The sequence below is a fragment of the Mustela erminea genome, chromosome 3 (genome assembly GCF_009829155.1).
Source record: "Mustela erminea isolate mMusErm1 chromosome 3, mMusErm1.Pri, whole genome shotgun sequence".
Classification (NCBI taxonomy): Eukaryota; Metazoa; Chordata; class Mammalia; order Carnivora; family Mustelidae; genus Mustela; species Mustela erminea.
The window spans coordinates 47,579,263-47,605,502 of NC_045616.1; the positions used below are offsets into that span (position 1 = coordinate 47,579,263).

The 26,240-nt window shown below is 34.6% G+C and overlaps 1 protein-coding gene across 7 annotated transcripts in view; it reads left to right on the forward strand.

Moving 5' to 3' along the window:
- Positions 1 to 26,240, forward strand: part of FAM172A (family with sequence similarity 172 member A) — a 423,647-nt gene that overhangs the window by 206,955 nt on the left and 190,452 nt on the right. For 6 of the 7 annotated variants that reach the window (XM_032335747.1, XM_032335751.1, XM_032335746.1 and 3 more), the window contains one exon: positions 25,052 to 25,171. The exons of the other annotated variant lie outside the window; for it this stretch is intronic. In XM_032335747.1, coding sequence (XP_032191638.1) covers positions 25,052 to 25,171 — 120 coding nt within the window. The remainder of the gene's footprint in view (positions 1 to 25,051; positions 25,172 to 26,240) is intronic. 7 annotated transcript variants of the gene reach the window in all.

The window sequence follows — 26,240 nt, forward strand, 5'->3', positions numbered from 1 at the left end:
CCTACTAGAAATTTGTTTTTATGTTTATTATGTGGATAGTTCAAATTTATGTTTTTTTCCAGATAATCAGTTGTCCTAACTCCATTTTGAGAATAATTCATTTTTTCACACCTTTAATGGATAGATTAATTGATAGATTGAATTCTTACATTCTTGCCCCTTTTTCCTGGCTATTGTTGTAGTCCTTTGAAAGCTGTGTCCACACTTGCCAATGCATTCTAGTGTAATTTTTGAGATTTTATTGTACATTTAGTGTATGGCAATGTCTTAACATAGTAATAGTCCTGCTTTTCTTCTATTCTTCTCCTTCCCCACACACCAGTTTCAGGTTAGGAATTTAGTTCTGACTTACAGTGCCACCACCACCACCAATCTCTTATCTCTCCCCACTCTCTCTCCCTTTCCCTCACTTCTGCCTTCATTATCAGAAGATTAGATTATAGAGATTATAATTGTTTACATTAGAGTGTTTCTCTTCCTAGAATAACTCCTTTACATTTGCAAGCTGGCAAAAAGATATATACTTATAGCAATTATTTGGCTTTATAATATATCTATTTAACTATTTCCACTCTCACTGCCAGTCTTTGTCATTTCCCAATGCATATGTGCCTAATTTTATTTCTTAGGCAGTTGAAATAGATGATAGATTTCATAAGTAGTTATAAAATGTCAATTTAGAAATAGTGTTCAGATAGCCTGTGAGTAGGATATAGTAATTTATTAGGTGAGGGTTAAAAAAAAAGAAGAAATAAAAGAAGTCTCCTAAGACCTGTCTATTCCTTTGAGTTGTAATGAGAATCGAGTAGTGAGGTACTTGAAGTCACTTTAAAGATTTATAACATGCGTAATACAGGGTGTGTTAGTGTTCATACCTTTGTGAGAACTGAAATTTCAGCCAATGAAATTACTACAATGTACAATGACCAGTGAGAAATAATAAGTCATTTTATATCTCTGGAGCTCAGTTTTTTTCTCCGTAAAATGGATAGGTATTCCAGTAAGTAGGAAGCTGTTATTTCTAAACTTTTATGATTCTATGAAATAATGAAATAATTCTTACTTAGATAATCATTTTTCTCCTTCTTCTCCCATACTTAAAATGAGATTCTTTACTAAAAGCTTCTACTGGTTTCAATAAAAGGAAAGGAATACCAGGTTAAATTTTATTATTCAGTTGTATTCCATCTGCAGTGCTCTCTGAAATATAAAAATACTTAACTGAGGTCATCTCACAAAATGAATGAATTCTACTTTGTCTATAGTGATAATCTTTTAGTGCTACAGATCATGCTCGTACAGAAAAAAACTTCAAGGACTGAGAACCCCTAATTTTTAACCACAAACATAATTAATATAAAATATATCAGTTTAACTTGAAAAATGTGTTGTTAACATTGGAGATTCAGATTTATTTAAATGGAAAATTTCTTATCACTCTGCACTTGCCTTCACAACAGATATCTAGAGGGAACACTTTACCCAGTTAATTGGTAAAGTTAATATATAGTTCTGGGGGAAAAAATGTTCATATTGACTCCAAATGTTAAGTATATATGGGATTGATCTTGCCCATTTTGCAATATAGCACATTTGCAAATAATCATAATTAGACATTATTCCAGAAAGAACCTAAATTTTTTAATTTCTAGGTTATAATTGTCACTATAATTGACATTCACTGTGATGGTGTGTCCCAGAAGGATAACAGCAGACAAAGGCAAACATGTAAGTTCCTTCAATGTAGATAAAAAATATATATAAAAACTTAACTACTCACAAGCAATACTATAGGGAGCATTGGATTCAGTGACATGCTCTAAGCAGGAAGGGCTTCCCTGGCTGGCCCCCAAGTGTTCACAAGCCCTTTGATGCTAATAACTCCTGATCACAGTAAGGATTCTATCAGATATTTGAGACTCTCTGCTTCACACATTCCCACATACCTACCCACATCTTTCCCGAAATTCTTATCACTCCTCCCAACTACTGTGGAAGCTCGGTTGTAAGTCCTCTTGCTCTCCAGATATAAATCTCATTAACTACTGTGGCATTTTCCTCAGTGTATTCTATGAACTGGAAAAACTGAAGGTCACTTTTCCAGGCATACCCACATTTCAGGCCCAAGGTTTATTTTTACAACTAGGGAGTGTTGATCATCCTTAGATTTAAGCATACACGCACACACACATGCACACACATACATATGTGTATGTGTATAACACATACACGTGTGTTGATAACTGATTTTATAAGGTTATGAAGATTTAAGCATAGCATACATGCATATGTATGTATATATGTATACATATGTAAAAAGTACTGTACTGTTAAGATTATGGGATCTGAAGTCAGAGAAACTCTACTAACTGTATTATGTTGGGCAATTAAAGTCTCAAGTAGTCTTGCCTTATGTGTAAAAAGGAGATAATAGTAGCTACTGCCCAGGGTATCATGAAGATTAAATGAACTAGATCATATTGTGCATTTAATACAGTATCTATTTCAGAGGAAGCACTTGAAAAATGTTAGCTGTTTTTATCACTGTTTTCATGGTTTTAGGATTTCTTGAAAAAGTCATTCCTTTTCATTTTCTAGTCCTTTTAGAGAAGTTTCATCTAGTAGTTTTTTCATCTTCCATGAAGTTCTCTTAAAATTTAATATAGCTAAAGAACATAGCAGATCTATAGCAATAGGGAAAAATCAAATACTAGCATGTTTCACCTTTGAGACAAAAATTTGGTTACATCATTCACTGTTCAAAATACTAAGTGAACTTTTACTGGATTTACCAAAGTATTACAGTCCTCAAATAAGAGAGTTTTTTTTCCGTTCTGTTAAAATATAGATGTATAAAGAATATTATTCAATAAGAATTACTAATAACTGATTATATAAGGTTATGGAGATTTAAACACTGCATGTTTATCAAGTAAAAGACATACAGATCATATATAACATATATTCTTACTAAAATTTACCTTTTAAAATTATTTAATATTTCCTTATAGCATTCTATTTCTAGGTGTTCACCTTTAGTACAATATGACAATGATCTCATAATCTTATGTTTAGGAACTTGATAGAAAATTTAATTCTTGTTACATTCTGTATTCTTATGTTAATTAAGAATAATTTTGTTTTAAATTTAATTTCCAAGTTACACTTTCCTTTGTTTCATAACCTCTGCTTTTCAAAGTATCTGTGGAAATTTTTTTCAGTTATCTGTTGGTGTCTTATCCTAAGACCCCCAAGGTTTGGCCCATGCTTCTTGAGTTAAGATGTATTCCCAATCTTCCAGTTAGGTCAACCAAAAAAATTAAGATATGATAGAAGGTCAGTGAAAGAAATTCATATCAAAACAACTACTCACCATGTCATTATGACAGCCTGCTGTAACAAATGTGCCTCTGTTTTAACTTATGACAATTAATTGCTAAAAGTAATTTAATCTGACAGAGGCAGGGTATTGAAAGACTCCTGGAGATGTCATAAAAGCGACCTTTCTGCCCATGTGCTGCCAAAAGCCATTTTTAACAAGGAGCTAAGGAAACAGTGCAACTTCTTTTGTACTTTGTTAATTAGTTATTGATTTGAAACAATGTACTTCCAAATACTGTTAGAGGTGTTAGACGCCAGCAAGGTCACTATTTGACAGTCTAGTCCTGATAATCTTTATAGTGTATGAGAATTCTTTGAAGCCTTTTGTTCTGTTAGCCTAATATGAAATTGTCTGATTTGCTAAAATGTCTGCAGTTTTATTTTATTATGAACTTTTCAGTTTAAAATATTTTATATATTATTAGTCTGATATTAGACTTCATTGCATGATGTGGTTTCAATTTTCAGAATCCTCACTTGTGGATTTAGTCTCAAAAAAGTACATACTCTACAGAGAGAGTATATATGGTTTGTTTGGTGATGCCAAAGAGAACAAGGAAATAATATGTTAGTCTAAAAAAGAGAGGCAAGGTAGGGGTTCTGGAATTCATTTATTAAATCACTTGTTGATCTTTTTTTTAATTTGGATATTACATTTCCTTAATAAAGTATTTAAGTATATAAGTTAAAACTTCAGGGTATGCCTGGGTCGCTCAGTCGGTTAAGCATCTGCCTTTGGCTCAGGTCATGATCCGGGGTCCTGGGATCAAGTCCTGCATCGGGCTTTTTTTTCAGCAGGGAGCCTACTTCTTCCTTTACCTGCCGCTCCCCCTGCTTGTTCTCTCTCTCTGACAAATAAGCAAATAAAATCTTAAAAAACAAATAAACAACTGCAGAGTTTTGTACAAGTCAGCCTGCAAGGTAACATAGACAACAGAAAGATCAGAGTGAGAGTGAGCACAATGTAACACTTCTTGTCCTCTAATCTGGAATTGCACTAATTAGCTGTTTGTCCTTCAACAAATCTACTCCACCTCTGTGTCTCATTCTTGCAATGGGAACCATTATAGTACCTACATCATATTATGATAGTGAAGATTGAATGAATTAATCCATGTAAAGTCATTAATCATTAGCTGCTATGTAGTAACCACCTGATAAATGTTAGCTACTATTATTGCTATTGTAATAGTAATAGTAATTAAAAAAAATATATATATAGTCCCTGCCCGTAATTTTGTAAGAACTTTGGGAAGAAAAGAACATATAAAAGTAAAAAAAAATAATAATAACAATAATAAAAGTAGGAAGTTCAAAAACAGCAAAATAAGTGTATCTGTAAAAATCTGTCAGGGAATCACAAAATAAAAGGATGTAAATATGACACCATGTATGAAAAGCATAGTAGGGAGAGGAGTAAAGAATGGTCTTAAACTTAAGTAACCATCAACTTAATATAAACTGCTATATGGAGAAAATGGTATATACAAACTTGTAACCACAAATCAAAAGCCAGTAATAGATATGCAAAAATAAAATTTCCAAGTATATCCAAGTGAATCTAAGTATATCACTCAAGAAAGCCAGCAAACCATGAAAGAGAGCAAGAGAAGAAAGGCTCAGAAAAAAACTACAAAAAAAACACAAAATAAGTAACAAAATGGCTGTAAATACATAATTAGCAATAATTACTTCGAAAGTAAGTGAACTAAATGCTCCAATCAAAAGACATAGGGTGAAGGAATGGATTAAAAAAAAAAGAAGAAGAACCATCTATATGCTGCCTACAAGAGACTCATTTTGGATTTAAAGATACATGCAACTGAACATGGGTGGATGGAGAAACATTTATCACGTAAATGGATGTCAAATGAGAGCCAAGTTACTGATATTTATATTGGATAAAATAGACTTTAAAACAAAGAGTGTAACAAAAATCAAAGGATACTATATAATAATAAAGGGACATCCCAAGAAGAAAATGAAACATTTGTAAATATTTATGCACCCAACATGGGAGAACCCGAATACTTAAAACAGTTAATAACAAAAATAAAAGAACTAATACATAGTAATACAATAATTGTAGGGGACCCACTTACACCAATAGACAGATCATCTAAACAAAATCAGTAAGGAAACAGTGATTATGAATGACACACTGGACCAGATAGATTTAACAGATATATTCAGAACATTCCATCCTAAACAGCAGAATACACATTCTTTTCCAGTGCACATGGAACATTCTCCAGAATAGGTCACATATTAGGCCACAAAATAAGTTTCAACAAATTCAAAAAGACTGAAGTTATACCATCCATCTTTTCTGACCACAACACTATGGAACTAGAAATCAACCACAAGAAAAAAATGTGGAGAGACCACAATACATGGAGATTAAGTAAAATGCAACTAAATAATAAATGAATCAATCAAGAAATCAGATGGAGAAAAATGAAAATGAAAATACAATGGTATAAAATATATTTGATGCAACAAAAGTGGTTCTAAGAGAGAAATATGTAGCAATATAGGCCTGCCTCAAGAAGCAAGAAAAATCTGAAAATAACCTAACCTTACACCTAAAAGAGCCAAAGAGAGGAACAAACAAAACCCAAAAGCAGCAGAAGAAATAAAAAAATAACGATTAGGTCAAAAATAAATGATATAGAAGTGAAAAGTACAATAATAATAGTAATAGAACAGATCAGTGAAACCAGGAGCTGGTTCTTTGAAAAGATCAACAAAATTGATAACCTCTAGCCAGACTATCAAAAACAAAAAAGAGAAGGGACTCGAACAGAAGCACAAATGAAAGAATATAAATAGCAACCAACACCACAGAAATAAAAAGGATTATAAATGAATATTGGGAAAAATTATGTGCCAGCCCATTGGACAACCTAAAAGAAATGAGTAAGTTCCTTAAAATGTATAACCTACCAACTCTGAAGCATGAAGAAACAGAAAATTACCAGCAATGAAATTGAATCAGTGATCCAAAACTCCCAATGAATGAAAGTCCAGCACCAAGTTGGTTTCACAAGAGAATTCTACCAAACATTTAAAAAAGAGTTAGTACCTATTCTTCTCAAACTTTTCCAAAAAAATGCAAGAGGAAGGGAAACTCTGAGGGAAATTCTGAGGCCAGAATTATCCTGATACAAAAACCAGATAAAGACACCACCAAAAAAAAAAAAGAAGCAGAAGAAAGAAAAAAATACAGGCCAATATCTCTAATGAGCATAGATGCAAAAATTCTCAACAAAATATTGGCAAACTGGATGCAACAGTAGATTAAAAAAGTCACTCACCACAATCAGGTGGGGTTTATTCCAGAAATGTAAGGGCAGTTCAATATTTGCAAATCAGTCCTGATACATCACATCAATAAGAGAAAGGATTAAAATCTTATAATCATTTCAATAGATTGAGAAAAATCATTTCATAAAGTACAACATCCATTTGTGATAAAAGAAATAATATAGTAGGTTTAGAGGGAACATACTTCAACATAATAAATATGAAAAACCCAACAGCTAACAACATACTCAGTGGGGGAAAACTGAGAGCTTTTCCCCTGAGATGACTAACCGGAAAAGGATGTCCACCACCACTTTTTTTCAACATAGTATTGGAAGTCCTAGCCATAGCAATCAGGCAAGAAAAAGAAATAAAAGGCATTCAAATTGATAAGGTAGAAATAAAACTTTCACTATTTGCAGATGACATGATACTATGTATAAAAAACCTAAAGACTCCACAGAAAAACTACTAGAACTGATCATTGAATTCAGTAAAAATCAGAGGATACAATATCAACATACATAAATCTATAGTATTTCTATACCCAAATAACAAAGCAACAGAAAGAGAAATTAAGAAAATCCAATTTACAATTACACCAAAATAATAGAATACCTAAAAATAAACTTAACCGAAGAGGTGAGAGACCTGTACTCTGAAAACTCTAAAACACTGATGAAAGAAATTGAAGACAACACAAACAAATGGAAAGACATTCCATGCTCATAGATTAGAAGAACAAATATTGTTAAAATGTCTGTATTACCCAAAGCAATCTATAGATTTAAGGCAATTCCTTACAAAATGCCAGTATTTTTCACAGAACTAGAAGAAACAATCTGAAAATTTCTGTGGAACCACAAAGACCAAAGCAATCTTGAGAAAGAAAAATAAAACTGGAGGTATTACAATTCCAGAAAAACAAACTGGAGATACCACAATTCCTTTGCAAAGCTGTAGTAATCAAAACAGTATGGTACTGGCACATAAATAGATACATAGTATCTATGTAAGGAAAGGAATAGAAGGCCCAGAAATAAACCCAAAATTATATGGCCAATTAATTTTTGACAGAAGAGGCAATAATATGTAATGGGAAAGACTGTCTCTTCAACAAGTGTTATTGGGAATACTGGACACCTACATGCAAAAGAATGAAACTGGACCACTTTCTTTCACCCCACACAAAAATAAACTCAAAATGATTAAAGACCTTAATGTGAGACCTGAAACTATGAAAATCCTAGAAGAGAGCACAGGAAGTAATTTCTCTGACATGGGCTATAGCAGCATTTTTCTAGATATGTCTCCTGAGGCAAGGGAAACAAAAGCAAAAATAAACTGTTGAGATTATATAAAAATTAAAAACTTCTGTAGGGCACCTGGATCACTCAGTTGTTAAGCATCTGGCTTCATCTCAGGTCATGATCCCAGGGTCCTGGGATGGAGCCTCACTTCGTACTCCCTGCTCAGCAGGAAGCCTACTTCTCCCTCTCCCATTCCCCTACTTGTGTTTCCTCTCTGGCTATTTCTCTCTCTGTCAAATAAATAAAATGCAATCTTTAAAAAATAAAAATAAAAGCTTCTGCACAGCAAGGGAACCAACAAACTAAAATACAACCTACTGAATGGGAGAAGATACTGTAAATTACATATCCTATAAAGGGTTCATATCTAAAACATATAAAGAATTTATAAAACTCAACACCCAAAAAATAAATAATCCAATTTAAAAATTGGCAAAAGACATGAACAGACATTTCTGCAAAGAAGACATACAGAAGGTGAACAGATACATGAAAAGGTGCTCATCTTCAGGAAAATGCAAATGAAAACTGCAATGAGGTATTACCTCACACCTGTAGGAAAAAACTAAAATCAAAAAGCACAAGAAACAACAAGTGTTGATGAGGATGTGGAGAAAAAGCAATCCTTGTGCAGTCTTGGTGGGAATGCAGACTGGTACAGCCACTGTGAAGGACATTATGGAGGTTTCTCAAAAAATTAAAAATAGAACCACCTACAATCCAGTAATCTCGCTACTGGGTATTTACTTAAAGAACATGAAAATAATAATTCAAAGGGATGTGTGCACCTCTGTGTTTTTTGCAGCATCATTTACAGCAGCCAAATTATGGAAGCAGCCCATGTTCATCGATAGATGAATGGATCGTGAAATAAGCCAGTCAGAGCAAGACAAATAGCATTTGATTTCACTCCTGTGGAAATTAAGAAACAACACAAAGGGGAAGGAGAGAGACCAACCAAAAAACAAACTCTTCTGTACAGAACAAATATGGTTTCCAGGAGGGAGGTAGGTGGGGAGTTGGGTGAAATAAGTGTTGGAAATTAAGAGTACACTTATCTTGGTGAGCACCAAATAATGTATGGAATTATTGAATCACTGTGTTGTACATCTGAAACTAATGCAACATTGTATGTTAACATACTAGAATTAAAGTTAAATTAAATTAAAAAACTAAAATACTACTTCAGTTCACATTTTTCACAAATTTAGAATATCCAAATTTGTTTGAATGAATTAGCTTTTATATCACACAGAAGTTATTATAATATGTTTGAACTAATATGGTTTTTATTAGTATATTTTCAAGGTGTTTTAAGAAATTCATTTATAACAATGTAAATCATTATTTCAGGTATATAAATAACTTAGTCACATTCTTATAGTATATCCGGAAGGCTATAATATTTATTATATGCTGCTTGCCAGCATGCATCTGTTCAACCTCCCTATCTATCCTATAACCCGATGAGATAGGAACCCAGATTCTCTTTGTACCCAAAGTTTTTGCTCTATTTTATTAGAAAGAGGTATAATTTTCAAGGTCTCCCAGGTTTATCTCTCATGTACTGCTGAGATTTTGAGCATCCTAGAAGGTAAGTAACCACTCAAAGACGTAAAGCTGGTTAAACAACACTGTCTGGATAAGAACTGAAGTCCTGTGGTGTGAGGGGAAAGCACACACGTGTGTTTAGGTATATAAATATATTATCTCCAGCAATTGCAAATAGTAATCTTTGCATAATTCTTAAATTATTAATTCTTTGAAAACAGTTTACTCGTTTCATTTTTCGTAGTATAATCACGGACAGATCATTCAGTTACCATGTCTTATAAAGCAGGGATATCAGATATTAAGCATTTACATTTGACTCACTGATGCTTTACAGTAATTGTCCTGGCTACACAAAAGCTCTTCAGGACCCCCAGAAAATCGCTGCTTCCCTAATTACCTCCCCTCTGTCATCCCCTAAATTTCTATAAAAGGTGCTATGTATGTAATGCCTTACTTTCCTAAATAGAGCATACTGAAAATAATTTAACCTTTTCTTGATGACACAGGTTGACATGAGTTTTTGCTATATCGTAATTATAGCTTTAGATTCAGATATAGATCCTATGAATCATACTTAGGTTCTGACTATTCCATTTTGTTTAGAGAACATTCTAGACTAAACTGTCCGGAATTCTTGACATGTCATCAGTGTGCTGCCATAAGGCTCATTAACTTTAGGGTTATCAAATAGTCTTCTAACCTTACCCTCTTCCCCAACACACTCACACACACACACACACACTTACTGACTCCAAAGGTATTTCTTTTGCCTCTCACTCTGCTGAATTATTCATTAGATGGTAGTAGCTAAGTCAGCCTTGGTGAGTGAAATGCATGCATGCTTGTGAGCCTATGCATCACATCTACCCTTGCCACTCCGGCTTCTCCATTCAAGCACTGATTGTGCCAGGTCTGAGTTAGCCAGTGTCATTGTCGGACAGATGTAAACCGGCTGAGCATTTTTGTCTACTTGATTGTTTATTGCTTCTTTGGTGATGGACACTCAGTGGTGAGTAATAATGTAACACAAGGTCTTCACTTAGTATAGGTCATTACTTTCTGCAAGCTTCTAAGAGTGAGCCTACCAAGGAATTATCCCCGTCTCTAAGGATTCATGCTAAGATGTTGTGCTAGGCAATAATGGTCTCCAGAGATAGCCACTTTCTAATCTGTGGAACCTGTGACTGTGTTACTTTACATGGCAAAAAAATTTTTTGCGGGTGTGATTAACATTAAGGACCTTAAAATGGGGAGATTGTCCTGGATTAATCATAATCCAGTGTTACCATAACAGTTCTTAAAAGTAGAAGAGGGAAGCAAAAATAAGAGTCAGAGAAGGAGATATGACTATGGAAGCATGGTCAGAAAGATGCAAGGCTGCTGGCTCTAAGATGAAGGATAGGAACTGTAAGCCAAGAGGGTAGCCTCTAGAAACTGGAAAAGGCAAGCAAATGGATTTTTAAAATCTTCAGAAAGGAGGGGCACCTGGGTGGCACAGACGATTAAGTACCCAACTCTTGGTTTCAGCTCAGGTCATAGTCTCAGGGTTTTGAGCTCAAGCCCCATATCCAGCTCCATGCTCAGCATGATGTCTGTTTGAGTTTCTCCCTCTCCCTCTGCACCACCGCCACTAAAATAAATAAATAATTTTTTTTAAAATTAAAAAACAAAACAAAAACCTTGAGAAAAGACACTTTGTAGCCCCTGTCAGACTTCTGACATACAATACAGGAGTATAAGATAATAAACTTGTGTTGTTTTAAGCCATTAAGTTTGTGGTAATATGTTAGTGCAGCAATAGAAAATTTAGACATGTGTTATGTCACAGCCGGTGCGACAAATCGACCAGGAATGTGAGGGTAAGAGGATGGTGAAAAGAAATTAAGAGACAAAGAGATGGGGGCAGAAGGAGCACTGAGGAGGATGTCCAACAGTGCTAAGTTTATTCAAAGCACTAAGGCCATATATATAGTGATAATAGAAGCAATACACCTGCGTCTAGTTAAACAACCATGAGTTCCCATAATAAGTTTCACACTTAACTATAAGCAGACCTCGTGATGCCAAATGGCTGATGCCAGTACAATTGTTCTGTATTGATACAGCACACCTGAAAGTAATTTATGGGCTGTACTAGGGCAACAAGGACCAGTAATGAACTTTTGACCCCAACCGAATTGTTCTCATTTGTTTAGCAAGTGTGTGGGAAGTCACGTAGGCGAGCACACAACACATAGCACAGACCCTTTCTCAGTGCTACTCAACTTTTCCCATCCTAAACCTTTTGTTAGGTTGTTCGGACTTTAAAGGAGGCACAAGTCAGGGCCTGGTTTGGTGCTCGTCTCAAGCCTTATTGCAGCCTCCCACAGTGTTAAATCCTCTATTCTGAGAAAGTATATATTGATAAACTCTCCTTATCCAAGTGAATGCTCTGTCCTCCTTGTCCAGCATCTTTCTATGCACTTCCCTTGCTCCTGCCTGTAAGTACTGATGAAGCTCTGCAACTCCTTCATGGTTTTGTCCCTTTCCTCTCTTAGGAGGCCCAACACTTCCCTGGCTAAGGTCTGTAACTTTTTTTCTAGTTATTGGGCTAGGGTCAGAAGCAGAAGTGAGAGTGGAGAGGTCAAGGAAGCACATGTTGTCTAGCAAAGGCAGTGGCTTCTGCATCATCTTCAAGCATGTACTAGCTTTTAACTCCAAAGCCTGGTCTACTTCTGCAGGCCCCGTGAAGGTTTAGGGGAATCAGGATTTAAGAGATTTAGATGCTCCCACTCAAATGTCTCAAGGTCCCAGTCCTTATGAATTAGGGCTCTAACCCCATATTGCACATGTAAGAGTCCAGCTTTCTCTGGAGCTCTACTTCCATTACAAAAGTACTGGGTCTACACCTTAGATTCTTTTGCCTTCCTACTGTAGAAGGTGAGAGTCTCTTCATATGCTGCTAAGGATGTTCTCTGGCTTTCACTGTTTTGTGCTCATTAATCACTCTCAGCCTTTGACTTACCCCCACCCCAAAGCGTCTATTGCCCTTGGAAATGGCTATCCAATTCTATAGTCTTTATTAATGATATACTTTTCAATGCCAATACATATACCTGCTGGTGTATTCCTTTCTACCAGTATATACTTCCAGCTCATTATTGATGAAAGTTTTGAGTGGTTGCACTGCTACTGTGTGCCAGGGTTATCAATGTTCCACTTACTACAGGCATTGAGGTCTTGTTACAGCTAACTAGTGGGCAGCAAATTCAGCTCCACAATTTCTACCTTAGAGTCAGCCTTTTTCAAATTGTTCAGTGGAACCAACTATCGATATTCCCTTAGAAGCAGACTAATAGAGAGATGAGCAACAATTTTTTTCATTTTTGTGTGTCTGAAAATGTTTTTAACCTTATTCTTCTATTTGATGGTATTTTGGCTGGCTGTAGAATTGTAAGTTGGATATTATTTTCCTTTTGAATTTTGAAGACTTCTTTTTTTATCATGTTCTTGATTCTTTTGTTACTGAAAATTCTAGAATTGTTCTGAATCCTAATTATTCATTTTTCTTTTTTAACACTTACAGAATCTTCTCTTTATTCTTGGATTCTAAATTTCACAGTGACATACCTTTATATAGATCTCCATTCATCCAAAGTACTGAGTACTTTGTCAGCCTTTTCATTCTAGCAGCTAGTGTTCTAGGAAATGTTCTTAAATATTTTGTTGTTGATTACTTCCCTTGTGTTTTATCTTTTTCTTTTTAGAACTGTTTTGGACAATTAATCTCTTACACTTTATCATTGGACTTACTACTTTTCTTTTTTATATCTTTTGCTTCTAGGAGATTTCCTTAATTAATCACCTAATTCCTCTATCAGGTTTTTCCTGTGTTTTGCTTCTAATTTGTAAAAACTCTTTATTCTTTGAATATTTCTCTTTAATAATACACTTGTTTTATGCATGTACTGTCTTCTCTGATCTCTCTAAAGATAATGGTAGTGTTTCTGAAATTTTCTTCTTTCATCGAAGTTTCAGTTTCTTCCAAATTGGTTTTTTCTATTTATTCTGGTCTGAATATTTTGTATTGTAGACTTTCTTCATATGTCTAATGCTGTTTGGCAGGCTGTTCTTGTTTATTAGCGGGCATTAAAAAGCTAATTGAAAACTGTAAGCATAAGGATGGGGCTTATGACATTCAAGCTTCACTGTAGGCAGTCTGAATAGTCTGGTTGCTGAGAATTTTTCCAACATGCCCACCCCACCACCACCACCAATTTGTCTCTCTCTCTCTCTCTCTCTCTTTTTCTCTCTCTGGGTGTGCTGTAATGTTTTCTAGCTTTATTGAGTTGTAATTAAAATATAACAATTGTGTAAGTTTAAGGTATGCAACATAGTGATTTTATGTATGTATACATTGCAAAGTGATAACCACAATAAAGTTAGCACATTCATCAGCTCACTTAGTTACACCTTTTGTTTATTTGTTTGTTTGTTTGTTTGTTTTTGATGGGGAAAACTTTTAAACCTACCCTTTTAGCAATTTCAAACATACTGTATAGTATTGTTAACTGTCGTGATCATACTGTTTATTACATGCCCAGAACTTATTCATTTTATAACTGGAAGTCTGTACCCTCTGACCACCTTCACACATTTCCCCCCAACCCCAACCCCAACCCTGGCAACCATCAGTTAATTCTCTTTTTCTATGAGTTGAATTTTGGGAGGGTTTGTTGTTATTTTAGATTTCACATGTAAGTGAGATCACTTATTTTAGATTTCACTTGTAAGTGAGATCATGTATTTGCCTTTCTCTTCATTTTTGTCTTTAGAACTTTTAGTGTAGTCAGCCTGGTTTGATTTCTCAAAGAGTCCCTTGGTCTTCTGCCTGAAGACTGAGAATCTGACTGCATACAGTCTGGAGGTCTAGAAGGGATGAAGGTTGGGGGAAGAGAAAGAAAGCACATCACCGCATTCTACATTCAGTTTGCATATGTTAATGATAAACCCATTTCAAAATCTCTCTTGTTCAGGATGTATAAAGAGATTTACTAAAGTGTGTGGAAGGGAAGATGGGAAAACAGCTACTTTCAGGAAGCCTCATTTGAGCACATATATCCTACTTTCCTTCAGTCCTGAGGTTCCTAGAATCCTATCCCTGTGCTTTGGAGAATTTTGCAGCATAAATGGAATTGATACTCAGCTTCCCTCATGGCCAGTTTGGGATTTGACTTTCATAGATCTGCTGAATTGGTTACCATTCTTCTGTCTGCTCTCTATCTTCCAAAATGCCATAGTGTTTTCTCCCTTGCCTTTTCCTCCTAGGCCTTGTGGAATTATGTCTTTGTAAGAAGAAAAAAAAAAAAAACTTTTACTATAGTTTTTGTGGGTTTAGAGAAAGAGTGCTGACAGTTATCAATGTTTAATTTGCTGTTCTAAGCTGGAACTGAGATCATAAGTATTTAGAGCAAGGGTTGACAAACTTTCTTTAAAACCTGGTGAGTTTAACTAATTTAAACTTTCAGGCTATGTGGACTTTGTCACAACTCCTGAACTCCACTGTTGTAAGGCAAAAGCAGCCATAGATCATACATAAACAAGTGGACATGGCTGTGTTATAATAAAACTTTATTTACAATAGGTTTCATGAACTCTGTTTAGGAAAAAAGATTTACCCGTTTTTTTTGGCCAGCTTTACTAGATATAATTTAGATACTGTAAATTGTACCAATTTTAAATATACAGTTAGATGTGATTGATAAATGTATGTCATTGGGTAACTATCACTACCGTCATGGTAGAAAATAATTTCCATAATCCCAAAAACCTTTCTTTTGTGTCTTTTGGCAGTCAGTTTCCTCTTTTCAGCTTTTGACACTGCCAACTGCTAAGGTACATTTTAACACTGTAGTTTTGGCTTTTCTAGAATTTCCTATCAGTCGATTCATATAATATGTAGTCTTTTTTGTCTAGCTTCTTTCACTTAGCCTTTTTCTTTGTTGTAGATGAATAGATGGCACAAAATTAAGAATAGTTCTTAAGCTCAGTTTCTCTCTCATAAGATGGCAGAAGCTATTCAAAAAAGAAGAATATGTTTAACTTTCAGAAAACAAGCTTTTTCATTTCTTTTTTCATATGAACCTGTATGTGTTATCTATATAAACAACACCCTTGTCCCTTTTTCTTAAAAGCCCTTGGCCATTTGGTTCATTGTTGCAAAGCGGTGACTTTGGTTATGCTTACATAGAGGGAAGGATATTAAATGTACTTCAGCAATACAGTACACAGTGACTAATATTACATATATGGGCATCAGACTACGTAGGTTTTAAGTCTGGCTCTGTCATATACTACCAGTTTTCTTGAGTTAGTTTCTTAATTGTTCTTTGCCTGTTCATCTAATTATGGGGATAATAACAGTACCTGTTTCATAGGATTGTTGTCTGGATTAAATGAGTTACCATTTATAAAGTATTTAGATCTGCGCCTGCCTTAATAGAGGTCGTGGAAGCATTACTATGATTGCACTATAGATTGCACTAAAAGAAGAAAGCCTAAATTTATTAGAGTGAGTAGAATCATTAATAGCATAGTTTTGGAATCTAAGTATCCTACCAGGTCTGGCTGCCTCCCATTTCAGGTTACCCCTATTTTATGGCAATTATGGCCCAGTCACAAAGCATTTGGCACCATTTCCATAAATAATGGACCGTAATTGTTTGCTTATCTATTTTTTACTAACTTCTTGTTAGGTAATTATTGTTTAAGCTTCATATTGAACCAGATTTTTAAAAACAACAAAATAAGGTTAATGTCAGCCCAGTATGATTTAAAAGGATAGGTGGTAAGATAATATAGCATAAGAGTTCAGATGCTAGAACCAGACAGGTTAACTGGCAATCTGGCAAGTTGTATGACATTGGACAAATTAATTACTCTCTGGAAACTTGGATATTTGGAGTATCTATTCATAATATCATTATAAACATTAAATGAGGGAGAGCATATAGCCAGTTTAAGTGGTTTTGTCCTGTGCAAAATATGGTGATAACTTGGTGCTGAGATAGTAAGAATGGAAATTAGGAGTTTATAAATTCTAGAAACATTTTGGAGGATAGATTGAATTGGATAAATATGAGAGATAGGAGAAGGGAAAAACATCAAGAATGACTTCCAGAGTTTTGGCTTGAACAACTGGGTGGGTGGAGGTACCACTTAGCAAGATGAGAAAGACTGAAAGAAAACAGGTGATGAGGAGTCAAGAAACCAATTCAGATTTTAATTTTGGACATGTTAAGCTTGAGATATGTGAAATTCAAATATGTTTTATACAGTTCTGAATACTGATCTTTTGTCAATTATCTTCATTCTGTTCATAGCCATTTATAATTTATTAATTTAGCCATATTGACAAGTAACATAGTCTTGAATCTGCCTTTTAAGATTGATAGCTGTCAGTAATATCTTGACACCAAAAGTGTCAAGGCAAAAGTTGATAGCTGTAAGATGTCTCTAGCTTATAGATTCTTTTGTCTGTTTTCATTATGTTTAAGTTTGAATCTTATGAAATTGCCACTTTTTAAGGTTAAGAATGCTTCTAATAGTGATGCTTCATATGGATCAATTTAGTATTTAGAAACAAAATAATGGTGTTTTATTTTTGAAGATGTTTTTATTATATGTATGCTATAGCATTTGTTTTTATGCATTCGTGTATACCCCTAGTCCTTTAATCACTGTTAAACATAAATGCATGCACTATTTTTTAAAGATCACACATTTAAAATATGCCAAATGAAGATAAATTTTTAGTCCTAATTACTTAAATGGATTGAAATTAAAATATAACTCATGTAACATAAAATATATTTTATATATAGCTATTCTTATAAATGTTCTGTACTAATGTACAATTTATAGTTTGTTTATGTACAGAGGAGTTAGCAGAATCACCTAAAAGATAAAGCTAAAGCATATAATTTCCTTGTGTATCTTTCTAGTCTCAAATGGTGTTTGTGTTTCATTTCTTCTAGAAGGTACCAAATTGGCCAGTTTTTAAAAACACAAATTTTCTTTCATCTTGTACCTGTGGGTTAGTTGGGTAAAAGATAGTAATGTACATTTTTGCATCCTCAGAAATCCATTTGATGTGAGTTTTCTGCCTCCATTTAGATTTTGGTGAGATTACATTTTACCTAATGAAAGTCTTAGCTTTGTAAAAGAACACCCTTTGATTTGTAAATTTTGCTGTAAAAAAAGTTTAGATTTTCTATAAGTGTTCTTTCTCTGGTTGATGTTTTCAGTGTAAGTAGCAAATCAATGAAAGAGCTGAGGATTGTGGGTGGTGGTGGGAGTGTATATATGCGTGACGTCCATGACTCAACTAAAAGTAGTGACATAGGTTATGTGCTAGTTTAACACCCAGAATGCTAGATTTTAGTATTCATAATTTTCTTAGTAGATATGCTTACCAACATAATCACAGAAGGGTTTATATGAAATTTTAAAAAAAATCTTGACATTTTGACTTTAAAATTGGACACTTAAAAAACTTTCAAATTTGGGGCACATGGGTGGCTCACTTGTTAAGCATCTGCCTTTGGCTCAGGTCATGATCCCAGGGTCCTAGGATCAACCCATGTCAGGCTCCTTGCTCAGTGGGAAGCCTGCTTCACCCTCTCCCATTCCCCCTGCTTGTGTTCCCTCTCTCACTGTGTCTTTCTCTGTCAAATAAATAAAATCTTCAAAAAATAAACAAATCAATGAACAAACTTTCAAATTCATTAAGCTTTCATTTTACTTTTTCTAATATCTGTTATGAGTTTAAAGTATATATTTTAGGAGCATTCATTTTATAACTTTGTAGCAACAGGTTAGCTGAAGAAAAAAAATCTGTCAAATTTGGCAATGGTTCAGAAAATATGTGAACCTGTCACTGTAAGCAGTCTCAAAGGGCGAAATGCTTTACAGGAGCTAATTAACCTTAGAAAATAATTACACAAATATGCAAATGTTGTTTAGATAATTCCATGTGTTATCAGCTCAGGTAGTCCATCATAAATGCAGACCTTGCAATGCCTAGGTAGTAGAATCTGGCATACGTGATAAGGCTTTGGTTAGTGCATCACTTCTGTTTGGCTTTTAACAATAAATGATGGCAAGAGTACATGAGGAAATCCAACCCGTACTCTGAGTACAGCCCAGTTCCACAGTGTAAATATCCTGTGCATTCTGCCACCAGCAAACTCTAATTAACAGATTAACTGCTTTTCTTTTCATGTGCTTTGTGTGTTTATATATTCTAAATTCATCCAACTTGAAGTTAATCAATACAAAATGACCTCTGGTGTGAAATTCATGGAAAAACCTATGGAGAAGATTTAGTATGCTTGCATTTCTGTAATTGAAGCGTATCAGGTAGTCTTTCTTAGTGAAATGTGTTTGGTTTCCAAAACCAGTGCTAGTAATACACAGTCTCTGGATTATGGTTTGTAAATGTGTAATGGCTGTGGACATAGTGTGGGCTGCAGGTTGGAAATGACACAAATTTACCTAAGAACACTGTCATCTCATTCATAAAAGTTGGATTTTAGTAATACAGTATGTAAGAACTATATGGTAAAAACCACTCTAAATTTATTACTTCCTGTGCTACCACTATTGTACTTAACTGTTGTAGGGGGCAGCAAATATTTGGCAGAATTTCTTTTATCTTAAAATGGTGGGATCTGGCTCTCTTAAAAAGCAAATTGTAGAAAGCTATAATTTTGTGAAAGCTTTGGAAAGTAGTCACATTTGAAAGGCAACTCTTTTATAGCCAAGATTTATCTCCTTTATCACCTGTTTTTTTTTTAAATAATATCTTTCTTTAAGTTTTTATTTAAATTCAAGTTGGTTAATATACAGTGTAATATTACACCTTTTATCCAAAAGAGAATCTACCTTCTAATTGCTTATATTCTAGAAGGAAGGAAGAAGTGACATGGCAGATTAAAGAAATAGCAGGATAGAGAAGAACCAGGGAAATTGTACGGGATTCAGTTTAAGCTAACTGGCTAATAGTAGAAGTGACAGGTAAACTTGAGCCAACAATATTTTTCAGTAGTTTTAAACATAAGCAGGTTAATAATATATATAAATAGATGTATATTTTCTCTGTATTTCTTATAAGATATTGTGGGTCAAAAGTTAGCAAAATCTTCTCCCCTTCTACATGAGAATTTGATCTTTAGTTAACTTTCTAGCTCTGTATCCCTGGAAGCCTGGTAAGGTGGTATCTTAAATTGGTTTTCCCAGGAAATAGATTCTGAAGGTGCATGCAGGAAGTTTGTTGGGGAGTTCTCTTGGAATCAGCACCTGTAGGGGAGTTTAAAAAATAGAATTTGGCAGAAGAGGTTGAATTGCAGTACAGAAGCAACAAAGGCCTCATCTAACGCCATGTGAATATCTGGATCTGAGATGGCTTTTCAGAGATGTCTTGCCTTGAGGCAAGAGCTAGAGCCTTTCATAAGATCCATGTCATTTTGACCCATCATGGGGTGTAAGTTGCCCCAGAGATGGGATTGCAACCTCAAGCTAGATAACTTTCTTTGGCTGAGAACAGTTCCTAGAGTATGCCTCATCTAAAGCTATCAGCTGCTAACACTTGCAACAACTCCAGAAATGAGTACTGTATAACTAAGGGGATTCTTGGAAGCATACTGTAGCATCTACAGTAAGTGCACAGTTGCTAGGGAACATTGCCTATGGTAGAAAATGACCCCTGATTGATAAAGTGCTTCTGAATTAGAGGAAATTATAATGGATTATAAATGCCAAAGCTTTGATCTTCCCTGAGGCTAATAACTCTTGTAATTGGGCATGTCCCTTACAGGCAGGGATCCTGGAAGCCTATGCTTGGAAGAGGTTATTAGTTTCTGTGTGATATAAGACTTCTAAGGCAGGATAACTCTTGCATCTGCCTAAGGTGAGTCTGACTCCCTACCAAATTAATATTCCATGGTCCAAAGACAGTAACTCTTGGAAGGCTGTATGGTCTGCTACCTGCAGGAGTTGCTACAAAGCTCCGACTAAAAAGGAATGGCGCTTCCTTATATATTTTAGGGGTCGATAGATAGCAGGTGTGGTTCAGAATAGTCTTGTGTAATTATTTAGTCGTAACCATAGATGGTCCCTCTTAACTGGGTATTGTAGGCATTTTTTTTGTTGCATCTCAGTTCTTAGAACAGTTGGTTTTAAAATCTAAAGCTAGAGAGTAATATGATAACCTTAAAACCAGGCTGAAAATTTTTAAGTACTTGGGGCACATGGATACTTGAGCTTTCTTTTTCTTACTGCTGACAGGCCACTCTTAACAGGTATTCACTCCATAGATGTTGAGGGCAAGACTCAGCTATGATACTAATCTCTGAAAACAGTAGTCTTATTTGTGAATGGTGGAAAGAACTGTTGGTTCTTAGCTCTCCATTACTCACAGATGGGTCCTTTGGCCTCATTGGCAATTTCCCTCATATCCTGTGAGTCACAAAGTTTTGCTGATTCTTCCTTTATAATGACTCATTCTGTCCCTTCTTTTCCATTCACTCTGCTGTCACCCTGAGTAGTATTTATAGTCTTTATCACTTCATTTATGAATTACTGAACTGCTTACTACCTTGGATGTGTTCTCTGTTTTTAAGTTTTGCCTAATCTGAGCTGCACCATGAGATCCCAGACTGAATTTCATGGTAGAGCTTTGTCTAGGGTTTGCAGACTAAGCTCTTCTGTGACATACAGTTGATTTATATCTCAGTAAGCCCTACTGTAAGTTGAAAATGTCGTAAATCAAAAATGCATTTAATGCACCTAACCTACGGAACATCATAGCTTAGCCTTGCCCACTTTAAACATGGTCAGGATACGTTAACTTAGAGTTGGGCAAAATCATGTAATACAAAGCTTTTTTATAATTTTATAAACGTATGTATATGTTTTATATTTTATAGTAAAGTGTAATTTTTCAAATACTGTACTGAAAGTGAAAAACAGGAAGGTTGTATAGATACAGAATGGTTGTTGAGTGTATTGGTTATTTACCCTAGTGATTGTGTGGCCAACAGAGCTGTGGCTCACTGCTGCTACCCAGCATCATGACAGAGTCTTGTACTACAGATTGCTAGCTGAGAAAAAGATAGAAGTTCAAAATTTGGAGTATAGTTTTTACTGAATACATATTTTTTCGTACCATTGTAAAGTCAAAAAAAAATCATTAAGTCAAACCATTGTAAGTTGGTAACCATCTATATTAATGTGTAACCCAGATCTTCCTGGAGTATGAATAAGCTTCCTGGAAATAGTGAGAAGGAAGGCTTGAAAGGTAGATTTAGAGGAGATGTTGGCTAAGAGTTCCAGTTATTTTGTACACATTGGGCACCAGTTCAGTAAATGGCTTTTAGGGCTGGAGCGTGGTTGATCGGGGCCAGGCTTCCAAAAGATAGATCTGGCAACACAGTAAAGGGGAAAATCTACTAGAAACGAGAGTAGTTAGACATCTTGTAGGAGGACCCAAAGTGATCTGGGAATAGAAAGGATGGGACAGATTGGGTCTCAACGGTGTCAAGGAAGAATTGTTTCTTCCTTGAAAGGAAAGCAGGGAGGACCTCACTGAGGGCAGATAGTATGGATTTATTATAGGTCCATTGGACTGGATGACGAGACAGTCTGCCTTATAACTTTAAGTGTTGACATTCTTAAAAAATTACAAACACATTAAAGGCCAGAATCATGGCTTACTTTTCATCATCCTTACATCTTTATTACTAGCACAAAGCCTAATGGGAACAGAGTAATCTCCTTCATGTTTTTATTCTCTCCATATAAAGAAAGATGTTTAGAGACATTAAGTTATGTAAGCTAGTTAGTTCTGCCTACTGTCAGCAGGTGGAAATTTTGTTATCTGCTTCCTGTTTTGTTTTTACATTTCTTTCTTTGTAAGATACAATTAGGGTGACCAGATGTGTGCATTTTCTCTGGGTAATCCCAGTTTAGACTTGTTCTTCTCATACAATAACTAATAGTATCTTTCTTCACTCTTAAAAGTTTGTATAGTAAATTCTGTGGTCTCTCTACATACATGTACAGAAAAGTGCTAAGTTTGTATTATTCGGTTTGACTGTAACTTTAAAGAATACATCTTTGTAACTGCTACTCCGGTCAAGAAATGCAACATTGCCAGCCAGTAGAAGTCTTTTTCCCGTTCACAACTCTGTCTCTCGTCCTTAAAGTTAACCACTATGCTGATTTTTATGATAACCTTTTCCTACTTTTTAAACTAATGGAAGCTAAACTATTAAAGCCAAAAATACCCTACATGGATTTCTTTCCAATTGTCCTTCTTTTATTTATTTTATATACTTTAACTGTGGGTAATTTCATATGTATGTTATTAATAGGTTTCTTTAAAATATTTGTATTTTAGTATATGACTACAAGGTTGTAAGCAATCATCCTGAAGATAAATGTTGTATTTTCATCATTTATTTATTATACTAATTTAATGATTTAATGAACAAGGCAGAGCTCTTGGCCTCAAGACTTTGATAATCTAACAAGCAATTAAAATACAAATTATTCATTATAATGGGAGCATGCACAAGACGTTGTAGGACATTACCCAGCCTTGGGGGTGATAGGAAAGACTTTTGACAAAAGTTGATGTCTTGTTTGAGTTTGAAAAAGAAGTAGAAATTATGCAGGGTGAAGTGAGGGCAGAGCACAGGACTCACTTTCTAAACAAAGGAAATAGCGCAGAGAAAATAAAGTTTGGCACAATTAGGTTACTGGAAGTTGTTCCCTGCAGTTAGAACACAGAGAGTGTTCTCTGTGATCTCCTGCTGGGGGAAAAGGGTGCCTTTTGGATCACCTTATATTGCAGAGCAGTGGTAAGAGATGCAGTCAAAGGTAGAAGCCAGATTATGAAAGGTCTTAAATGTCATATTAAGTTTGAACTCAATCTTGAGGGCAATGATTCCGCTTTGAAGCATCTAATAAGAAGTGAGTAACTTGGCAGCATGTTCATATTTGCATTTTAGAAGTTCATTCCTGCTACAGAATTAGAACATTTACATAGGCAATCCTAAAGGCAGTAAAAATGGGCTGGGAACCATTGTAGTCCTTCACTTGTGAAATGATAATGGTTTGAGCTAAGCCAGAGGGAATGAGATCAGAGAGAAGTGGTCGGATTTAGGATACAGCTGGGGACAAAATCAGTGAGATTTTAATGATTGATTATATGTAGAATTTGAGCAAGAGAACAATAAAAATGCCCAGATATTGCCTGGAAGTGGGGAGCAAAGGTGGTGACTTAGGTTTGTAGAGGAAATTTCTAGTGCAGTGTTGAACTGGTTGAGGTTGAAATATCTGTGGGACATCAACAAGTAAATGACTATCAAGCGCTTGGATATATGGGTTTGGAGCATTGAAGAAAAATTTGGGATAGAACTAGACATGAGGGAACAATAGCTTCTAGGTGGCAAGGGAAGTCATGTTTTGGACCTTAATAGGATATTATACAATTTCGAAGATGGAAAATGTGAATAAATTGTCTTCATTGTCTAATACCATAACATTTTTAGGGAGTTAGTCTTTGGTGTTAAAGCTTCAAAGATATACTCATACAAAATGTTTTCATGATCTTTAGTTCTTATCAGTTTGTTCTTTGGGGCTTCCCCCACACACACATTATCCAGGTTTTAGCTTTAACCACAACATGTGTCAACTAATGAAATAAATATAACAAAAAAAGAAATTATTATAGAATTGTTAGAATTAAAGCAAGAGGCATACATTTATTAGGGTTTAGCAAGCTAGGGGAAATATGGAAGCCCCCGGGTTTATATGTTTAGATTTTTCCCAGTTCTACAAATAAAATGTGTATGGAAAATACTTTTACAAAAATGTCTATTTTTAAATAATTTAAATAGAGAATATTTGTTAGTCATTTTCTGCTTATATTCAGCTTACAGAGATACTTAAAATATTTGTTAGTAATTTTCTGCTTACTTTTAGCTTATAGAGATACTTAAAATTTTATAAATCAAATAATTTAGAGCTATATTTCTTATAATAGAAGTATTTTCAGATACACATGTAGAAATGTAGCTGAATTTTTTAGTGTTAAACCTTCTATCATAAGACCACTGTAACTTACTGCTTTGCAATTCCCAAGTATATACATATATATTTTAATATCTTAGATATACCAGAATGCAATTTCCCCTCAAAATATGTTTATTTTGAATATTTTGTTTCTGAAGATCATGGTAGCAATTAAGCTTAGCAGTTATTTACTAATACTTGAATATTTTAATTTATTCTCTTATTTGAATTTCCAGTAGTAGTTCTTTTGTATTGATATTATTTTCAATGATCTATAACCATCTTATTTTTAGGCTATGTAAGCAAGCATATAATTTAATTTTTGATTACTGTGATAATAATTAGACACAGTGCATAATACATGATAGCTGTTTTCTCTCTAGGAAAATGGTTCTCCTGAAGAACATGCAGTCTATGTGTGGGACCATTTCATAGCTCAGTCTGCAGCTGAGAATGTGTTTTTTGTTGCTCACAGCTATGGAGGACTTGCTTTCGTTGAACTGGTGAGTGCACATGTAACTCTGTTTTAATTCCCAAACTCTTTACAGGCTTGTCCTCCCCACTCACTTTTAATTGATATCATTACTTAAATTACTTTAAGAAAGGTAAAAACAAAATATTGTGAGTAAACAGTAATATTTAGAAGAGTGTATTTATTTCTTTTATTGTGACAGAGCTTTTCAGTGCTAACCAGAAAGCTTTTTGCCTATTCCTTATTCGCATATTACTTCTTAATTTCTATAGTGTAGAGCATTTTCATAGATTTGATGATACTTATGTTTCCTGTGTTATATGTACAACTATTGAAGCATGTGTTATTTGTAAACTGTTTAAAATTTCAAGAGACCTTTTGAATATTGGAGACTCTTTTGTTTAACTTTTATCTCCATAAGTCAGTACTTGATACTTGATCAGAGTTCATATAATTTGTATTTAAACCATTAGAAGGTTTCCATTAATCTGCTAAGTGGAGTTCATTGTTTGGCATAAAAATCTTTGCATTTCAAAGTAACCTGATTCTTGGAGTGAAGGTTGTGTACATTATAGAAAAAATTATCAAGATTTAAAAATTTTGTCTGTATCATATGCAATGTTACAGGTGCCACACCTTTTGCCAGTATGAGTGGCTAATGGGATATAATCAATACAAAAAATGCACTGATGAAAAATGTATGCCTCCATGTCCATAAACCTTCTGTTACAGGGAAGTAACAGTGCTATAATAAAGTGACAAATTTGATAAAAGTACATTTGGCAATTTTAAATCCAAATAACATGGACATTAAAAACAGGACCAGCGTTGTTGTCTAACTTCTGTTTGAAAACTTTGGTGTGCATTTCTCTTTGCTGTGGAAATTAAATATATTTTCATGGCCTTTTCAACCTCCCCATACCTTCTTGCTCACCCACATGATTTAGATATAAAACGGGTCATGACACCTGAGAATATCTTAGCTGACCTAACTTCACAAATGCTTATGTACTCTTAAGATCGATAAATAAGTAAATCTTTTATTAAATGGATTTCACTTTTTTAGAAATTATTCTCAAGTACTTTTAATTCTGCTGCAT